The 9,657-nt window shown below is 31.3% G+C and overlaps 1 protein-coding gene across 1 annotated transcript; it reads left to right on the top strand.

Moving 5' to 3' along the window:
* Positions 1–4,317: 4,317 nt before the first annotated feature.
* On the top strand, positions 4,318–9,161 carry LOC120281307 (polygalacturonase QRT2-like). The gene is made up of 8 exons (XM_039288163.1): positions 4,318–4,389; positions 7,082–7,198; positions 7,364–7,495; positions 7,620–7,769; positions 8,062–8,269; positions 8,417–8,607; positions 8,682–8,798; positions 8,925–9,161. Exons 1-8 carry the CDS (start codon positions 4,318–4,320, stop codon positions 9,159–9,161), a joined length of 1,224 nt encoding a protein of 407 aa, XP_039144097.1.
* The last annotated feature ends 496 nt before the right edge of the window (positions 9,162–9,657 follow it).

Here is a 9,657-nt window from a genome sequence, read left to right as displayed (position 1 = left end):
TTATTCTTGACCATGGAGCCATTGGAGATGGTCGCACTGATGACGCCAATGTAATCAATTAACCTAGCTAGCTCATACCCCTTTTATTTTCTTTTTGGTGGTATATTACAATAACTAATAGTAAAAGTCATCTGTAACCAAACAAGGCAAGGTGATTGGTTCCTTGAATCCATGTATGCAGGCATTTATGAAAACATGGGACATGGGTTGTAAAGACAGTTCTTTTCCAGAATACTTGTTCCACAGGAGAAGACATTCTTGTTGACTCATGTTTCTTTCACTGGCCCTTGCAAATCTAAAATCCATGTCCAGGTAGTAATATGTATCGATATTATATATAACATCAGTAAAACTTCTAGTTGATATTGAATATAAATTATATGCATATGTATCTAGATCGATGGGAACATGGTGGCACCTGAGGTTATGTGGGGTGAGAAAGAGATGGACCATTGGATCCTATTCATGTCTGTCAATGAACTCATAATTGATGGATCTGGCCAGATAGATGGCCAAGGTCATGCGTGGTGGCCCTGCAGAAAACAAAGCCAGGTACGGACATCAACTTTTGTTCTTTTTGGTTTCTTTCAGAATCTTCCAACTAATTAACATGTATATATATATAATGATCTGCTGCTGCTTCTGTTGCTTGTTGCTTCTTCTTCCTGTGCAAATATGTGTCAATTGGGTGTCTTGTATGCAATGCAGCATTGTCTCAAAATACCTAATGTAAGTTAGTCTATTTTGCATAAGCGGACATATATACAATTAAAATTTCTTTGTTGATTTCCTCATGAACTGGCTATTGTTATCACTCATGCTGTGCAGACACTGGGAATAATGAGTTGCCAGAATGCCCAACTGACTGGTCTGAAATTTAAGGACAGTCCCGGGAAGCATTTAGTTATATACAAAAGCAGTAGTGTGCATTTGTCAGACCTCAGCATCGATGCTCCTGAGGACAGTCCTAACACCGACGGCATTCACATTGAGGACACCACACACTCGGACATCTTTGGTTCCATCATCAGAACTGGTGATTAATTAACTAATTAATTTGTTAATACATTTGCCTTCCATCTTCTTGCTTGCAGTACTATCTCTTGCAATTGTATACAATGTTGCAGGGGATGACTGCATTTCTATTGGAACGGGTTCCTATGATCTCATGATCGGTCATATAGCATCTTCTTCCGTTGCAAATATTAGAAACAGATTAAATTCGGTTGCTAATACGTTTCTAAATTTTGAAACAGAATTAAATCAGCTTTTAAGAAACGGAATTTTTCTGTTTCTAATCCGTTTTAAAATGAATTAGCAATGGATTAGAAACAGAAAATGTTGTTTGTAAATTATAATTTTTTTGTAATGCAATATAATGTCACAATCCGTGCATGTCCCAACTGTAATTGCTACTACATATATACACTTCTAATTTCCAAATTAACCACATATTCAGCATTGGAAGCTTGGGAATGTATGGTTCTGAAGCTAAAGTGGAGCAGATTTATGTCTTTTCTTGCCAATTTTTCAACACAATGAATGGAGTTAGAATTAAGACATGGCAGGTAACTAATTATTTGAGCTGGATAGCTATTGTGATTAGTTATTTTTTATTAATATTAAGGGTATTATTACATTAATGACACACACGCATATATATGTATTTATAATCCAGGGAGGGAATGCATGGATATGCTAAGGGGATTATATTTGAAGATTTGAACTTCACGTGAGTCCAGAATCCCATAGTCATCAATCAATTCTACTGTGATTATGCTAATGATGGATGCCCCATTAAGGTATATATATCTGCATGATGTATGTATATATATGGCTAACACGGGCGTGCATCAACTTGATTTTTCTGTTTTTGTTTATCAAGTTTATGCATGTTTTAGTTTGTTTGATTTGCTTGATATATATCCATGTACCAAAGAAATAAAAATAATGATTGGTGGTGAAGTCATCAGCTGTAAGAGTGAGCGATGTTCGATATATTGATGTGGGGGGAACGACAAACAGTAAGCTTGCCATCAACCTGAACTGCAGTCAGAGCATGCAATGCACCGAGATTCTCATGAAGATGGTGAACATTCAGGGGACAGATGCTGGAGTTAAGGCAGAGAGTTTCTGCATCAACGCCAGTGGCAGGAAGCAAGGCTATGTAATGCCAGAGGTCCCTTGTTTGACGAGTTAGCTAGCCAGCTAGCTAGCTTGTTAGTTTTTATATCTACATGTTAAATTAGCATGTCATGATCCATGCAATACATCAGCGCCCTCATGAATTATTTATAAATTCTAAAATAATTTGATCAAATGCATGTGCATGGGAGGCACCCGATTCTCGTGGGTTTGCATGTGTGTGTGTGCCTATATATATATATATATATATATATATATATATATATATATATATATATATATATATATATATGTGTGTAATATGTATATATGTATATATATATATATATATATTGATAGATAGATTGAAATCTTTTTTGAGGCATCCCAAAAAATTTGGCAGGATATTATTAATGAAGGATTACTGCAATAGGAAAGAAATCTTGTTGCTAAATCCATTTTATAAATTGAAATAAAAATTATGCATATAAATCCCCACCCAACATTAAAATTTTTTTAGTATATGTCTTAAACATCAGTACCGCTAACAAGATATATATAGTCAGTCATAAACGGATAAACCTCACATAATTAATTTGCAGAATTAATCTTCTGTACATGTGCTGTATTATAAAATCATTGTAATATTTGGTGCATATACGCATTTAAGGTAACGTTGATTTTGTAATAATATATGGAGTTGCATATAAATATTTGTAGGCCTTCTTAGAAGCATGGGGAAAGACATGTGCTGATGCTGCATATTCAACACTTCTTATTGCATCAGGAAAAACATTTCTGCTGAGCAAACTCATGTTTCAAGGTATCATCATCATCATCATCATCATTATCACCATCCAGGTATCATCATCATTATCATAGATACATATATATCATATCATATTATTCAATGAAGCTATAGAATGAATTAATTACAAGATATGAAAATAAATCATGCAGGTGAGTGGAAATCTAGTAGCACCAAACACTTTTTACAATCTATGGAATTGAATTATTATCAGGAGAATAACCATTGGATCACGTTCTACAATGTTAATGGCCTCACTGTGGATGGATATGGTCTCATTGATGGCAGAGGTCCCATCTGGTGGCCATGCAAACTTCAAAACGTGAGCATGATCATGCATATATTTTAATTTGTTCTATATCATCAATATTAATTTGTAGCAAGTCTAATCGATGCATGAGACTTCTCACTGTTTTCTTTAATTTCTCCTCCTCTTCTTCTACGTACCCTGATATATATTCAGCACTGCTGTCCTCCCTATGTAAGTAATAAATATATCCTCCTCATCATTTACTAAATTGCAATCTTCTCGATCTTCAGCAGAAATATTTGTGAATGGAAATTTATTAAATCATATATATATATATATATATATATATGCTGCATATATGCACCATGCATGCATATAAATATATCATCAGACTATGGCGTTCATTCAATGCAACAACTTGAAAGTAAAAGAGATAAAATTGAAGGACAGCCCAGGCAAACACTTGAGCATATATAAATAAGTACAGAAGAGTTGAGATAAATGGTGTCACCATAACATCACCTGGAGACAGCCCCAACACAGATGGCATCTACCAGCTGGGCGACTCTCTCCACGTCCAAGTCATGACTGACTGCACCATTGCAACAGGTGTGTCCGTGTGTGTGTATCTTAATTAGCTTCTTGTTAATCTTCTCTTTAATTGATAATGTTAAAATACAATGCAATGCAGTGCAGTGCAGTGCACAATATATTAATTAGTAGTATATATTTAATTAAGTAATAACGCATATTGCGCGCGCAGGAGATGATTGTATAGCAATTGGGAGTGGTTGTATGGATATTAATTAATGTTACCTAGATAACATGCGGACCAGGGCATGGGATCAGCATTGGCAGCTTGGGAATAGACGGCTCCACTTCACGGGTTGTTCTGGTCCATGTCTTCTCCTGCAACTTGTTCAACATAACCAATGGTGTTAGAATCAAAACATGCATGGCAGGCAGGTCTCATTCAATCAATTAATTAAATTATTACTTCTGCATGCATGCATGCACGCACGCACTATCAATTTAATCAGATTATATAACCAAATATCTCAGGCATATATATTAATTTATTAATTTTCAGGGTGGATCTGGTTATGCAAAAGGTATATCGTTCTTCAACGTGAACATGACTGCCGTACGAGCACCCATAGTTATTGACCAATACTACTGTCCTCATCAAACCAATTGTCCCAATAAGGTATATATTATTTATATCTTAATTAATTAATTACTGTACTGTTCATTTGATCAATTATGAATTATATTGTAATATTTTTAATAATTAACTTATTAATTACTTGCAATTTTATGATCAAGATTTGGACAATTTTCAAAGACTATATAGCACCGGAAAAACTCCTACTTTTTTGAATGGAGAGTTTTCATATACAACCCTAAAAAAATTATGGATTACAAAATTGTTACACTTTTTCATAACAAAACTATTATAAATACAGCAACAAGGGGGTTTAACTGTAATTTTGTGATTATGATTTATGTAATTTTCAAAAGCTATATATTACTGGGAAAATTTAACTTTTTCAATGGAAAATTTTTTGTTATAACCCTATAAGATGTAGAAATTACAAATATTTTTTTTATTAAAAAATTTTATGGGGTTAAGTGTATTTTTGTGAAAAAGATTTGGACGATTTTCAAAAAATATAACAAGGTAAAAAGTCTAACTTTTTTATGTAGCCTTTCCATATATAACCCTAAAAAATTATAGATTACAAAAGTCTTACATCTTATCATAACAAAAATATAACTCCTATAGAGTTAAAGTGTATTTTTGTGATTTAGATTTTACCGATTTTCAGAGGATATAATGACCCAAAAAAGTTAGCTTTTTCAAAAAAAAAATTTTCATTTATAACCATATAAGAAGTAGAAATTACAATACCTTTTGTTTTTTTGGAAAAAGTTATATTAAGTCATGAAGTGCAATGCAATTTTGGGCGATATATTTTCAAAAGCTATAGTAAGAGAAATTCTTTAATTTTTTTAAATATAGTATTTTCATATATAATCCAAAAAAATTATAAATTACTAAAATCTTACACTTTTTCCTAATAAAAATATAACTCTTATAGAGGTTTAAGTGTAATATTGTGATTGACATTTAATTTGGACAATTTTCAAAGATATAGTATGTGAAAAAAAAAAGTAACTTTCTGAATGTAATTTTTTTCATTTAAGTGGAATTTTGTAATTTTTATTAAGGTAATTGTTCAAAACTATAGTTTGGAAAAGAAAGCTAATTTTCTGAATGGAAACTTTCGATTTATAACCTATAAGATGTACAAATTATAAATACTTTTCCAAAAAGTTTATAAGGGTTTAAGTGCAATTTTATTATTAAGATTTGGACAATTTTCAAAAGCTATATATAGCAAAAGAAAAACTCAACTTTTTTTTAATGGAGATTTTTCGTAAATAATCTTGGATATATTATCGATTATAAAAAACTTAAATTTTTTCCTAACAAAAATATAACACCAATAGAAGGTTAAGCGTGATTATGTTATCTAAATTAAGGAGATTTCAAAGGCGAAAAGGCAAATATTTTGAATGGAAAATTTTCTATTTATAACAATATAAGAAGCAGAAATTACAAATACTTTTTTAGTTTTTTCAAAAAAAAAAAATTAAATAATATTTTATAGTGTGTTACATACAATTTAATCAAGATTTTAACAATTTTAGAGGCTACAGTAAGGGAAAAACTCTTATTTTTTTAATGTAGACTTTTCAAATACAACATTGGAAAATTATACATTACCAAAGTCTTGCACTTTTTCACAACAAAAAAACAACATCTACATGGGTTTAATTGTAATTTTGTAATTGAGATTTAGGTAATTTTCAAAAGCTTTAATAAAAAAAAAAAAGCGAACATTTATGAATGGAAACTTTTGATTTATAACTGTATAAGATGTGGAGTTACAAATACTTTGCTTTTTAAAAAAAGAAAAAAAAAAGTTAATAGAAGATTAAGTGCATGCAAATAAACCTCACATAATAATTTGCCGAATTAATAAGATATATAGTCATAAACCTCATATAATTACTTTGCCGAATTAATAAGATATATAGTCATAAAACTCACATAATTACTTCTTTTGTATGTGCTGTATTTTTGTTTGCAATAAATTATAAAATCATTATAATATTTGGTGCATAAATGCCAATCTCCATGCATATGAATCACATGCTTAATGCACTATGATACACTGCCATGATTTTTCTTTTTTTTGTTTTGGGCTAAAGATTACTTGGATTAGTCCTTCCAAACCATGCCATACTTTTCCAAACTTGTACGATCCTTTTATAGTTTTTTTTTTTTTTTAAAGAACTTCAATATATTCAGAATTTTTATATATATATATATATATATATAGAGAGAGAGAGAGAGAGAGAGAGAGAGAGAGATGTGAATTATATCTAATTACCTAATTAATGTGATATATACGAAGCCATTATAACCTTTTTAATTCTTTCCAATTTTTAATTTTTTAACTATTTACATCCATTTTTTTTAAATTAAAAAAAAATCATAATGTAGGAACATTTAAGTTACTAAATTAACCTTTATGAAATCAAGAAAATAATGTCCATTAATTATCACTTTCCATTATAAGATAAAATGCATTTATGTACATTCATTCGAATTAAATATAAATAGCTAATTTTTTCTCTGTATATTTGCTCACCGCCGCATCCATATTATTATTATCAGTGACATCCATTGTTTCCATGGTATGTTACCTTCTTCTGTTCTTCATTACTGTAAAATTAAAGTTAGTCTTTGTCCGAGAATTTTTAACAATATTGATGCATAACATCATCATTGTTTTTTTCTATGTATATATATATGTTGAATTTTGCAGGCTGTCTTGGTGGTTGTTGCATTATGTTGTATGTCTAGACTAGTGGCTGGTGTAACTTCAGTGTATAACGTGGTAGACTTTGGAGCTGTTGGAGATGGCAAAAGTGATGATTCCAAGGTATAAGACTAATTAAGGGCATTAGCAAATTAAGTTACAGAGCATCATATATATATATATATATATATATATATATATATATATATATATATATATATATACACACACATTTAAGGTAACGTTGATTTTGTAATAATATATGGAGTTGCATATAAATATTTGTAGGCCTTCTTAGAAGCATGGGGAAAGACATGTGCTGATGCTGCATATTCAACACTTCTTATTCCATCAGGAAAAACATTTCTCCTGACCACACTCATGTTTCAAGGGCCCTGCAAATCCAACGTCCATGTCCAGGTATAGTATCATCATAATCATCATCATCATTATCATATATATATATATATCATCTCATATCATATTATCCAATAAATTAAAGCTAGTGTAAATTAATTACAAGATAGGAAACTAAATAATGCAGGTGAGTGGAAATCTAGTAACACCAAACACTCCATGGAATGCGGAGCTTAACCATTGGATCACGTTCTACAATGTTAATGGCCTCACTGTGGATGGATATGGTCTCATTGATGGCAGAGGTCCCATCTGGTGGCCTTGCAAACTTAAAAACGTGAGCATGATCATGCATATATTTTTAATTTGTTCTATATCATCAATATTAATTTGTAGCAATTAGTCTAATGGATGCATGAGATTTCTCACTGTTTTCTTTCTCCTTGTCTTCTTCTATATATGTACTCTGATATTCAGCAATGCTCTCCTCCCTATGTAAGTAATAAATATATCCTCTGGCCTCATCAGTTACTAAATTAATCACAATTTTCTTCAACAGATAGAATTATAAATTTGTGAATGGAAATTTAATAATTCATAAATATGCATATAAATTAATATATCAACAGAGTATGGTGTTCATTCAATGCAACAACTTGAAAGTAAAAGAAATAAAGTTGAAGGACAGCCCAGGCAAGCACTTGAGCATAGATGCTTCCATAGGAGTTGAGATAAATGGTGTTACCATAACATCACCTGGCGATAGCCCCAACACAGATGGCATCTACGTGGCCGACTCTCAGCATGTCCTAATCACTGGATGCACCATTGCGTCAGGTACTTTATATATATATATATATATATATATATAGTCTGTTAGCTTGTTGTTAGTTAATCTTCTCTTTATTAATTCATAATGTTAAAATAATAATGCAATGCAGTGCACAATTACAAGTATTTAAGTAATAACGCATATATGTGCAGGAGATGATTGTATAGCAATTGGGAGTGGTTGTGTGGATGTTAACGTTACCCAGATAACATGCGGACCTGGGCATGGGATCAGCATCGGCAGCTTGGGAATGGACGGCTCCACTTCACTGGTTGATCTGGTTCAAGTCTCTGTCTGCAACTTATTCAACACCACCAATGGTGTTAGAATCAAAACATGGCAGGTCATTAATTAAATTGATACATATATTTATATCAAAGTATTAATTAATTAATTAATTAATTAATTAATTTTCAGGGTGGATCTGGTCATGCAAAAAGTATATTGTTCGAGCACGTGAACATGACTGCCGTACAAGCACCCATAGTTATCGACCAATACTACTGTCCTAATCAAAACAATTGTCCCAAGAAGGTATATATATATATATATATTAATTAATTAATTAATTAATTACTGTCTTCATTTTAATTATGAATTATATTTTAATGTTTTTGAATAATTAACTAATTTATATATATATATATATATATAAAACAGTCAAGTGCAGTGCAACTGAGCGATGTGAAGTATATAGACATACATGGGACATCGACAGGGGAGGTGCCATTAATAAGCTTGGCATGCAGCGATGTTGCCCCATGCACTGGGCTTATCATGAGTAACATTCATTTAGTGACGCCGTCCAACCCTAATCCACCAAAACCTTATTGTTCCAACGCTAATGGGAGATCCATTGGAAGTGTCATCCCCAACGTTCCTTGTCTTCCTCTGTGATTTTCCTTTAGCCAATATTACTGTCATTTTTTTAAATTTAATAAAATGTTTCTCTTACAAACATCTTCTTGGAGGACAACAGTATTCAATTAATATATATATTAATTGGTACTTGAGTATCTCATGAGTTTCAATTAATATTTATATCTTTGAATAAAATAGAGGTTATTGTTTAACTATCTGCATCACATGCACAAAGATGTGCTCCCTATATGTGATAAGAATTGAACACATACATATTAGTCAGAAATTGGTAGTCCAAGCAGCACAAGGACTATATCCATATAATACTATACAATGCAAGAATCGGAATTGGTTCGTCCTAAATTAGAAAACTGATTTAAATGGAATCAAAAATTATTTCTAAATTAGAAACCAAATGTAATCTGTGATTGAGATTTGGATGATTTTCATATAATACAATTTTGTGATCTAGGGAGTTAAATGCAATTTTGTGCTCTAGATTTGACCAATTTTCAAATACAATAATAGTAAA

The sequence above is a fragment of the Dioscorea cayenensis genome, chromosome 17 (genome assembly GCF_009730915.1).
Source record: "Dioscorea cayenensis subsp. rotundata cultivar TDr96_F1 chromosome 17, TDr96_F1_v2_PseudoChromosome.rev07_lg8_w22 25.fasta, whole genome shotgun sequence".
NCBI classification, from domain to species: domain Eukaryota; kingdom Viridiplantae; phylum Streptophyta; class Magnoliopsida; order Dioscoreales; family Dioscoreaceae; genus Dioscorea; species Dioscorea cayenensis.
This window is presented reverse-complemented; position numbering and strand designations above follow the sequence as displayed.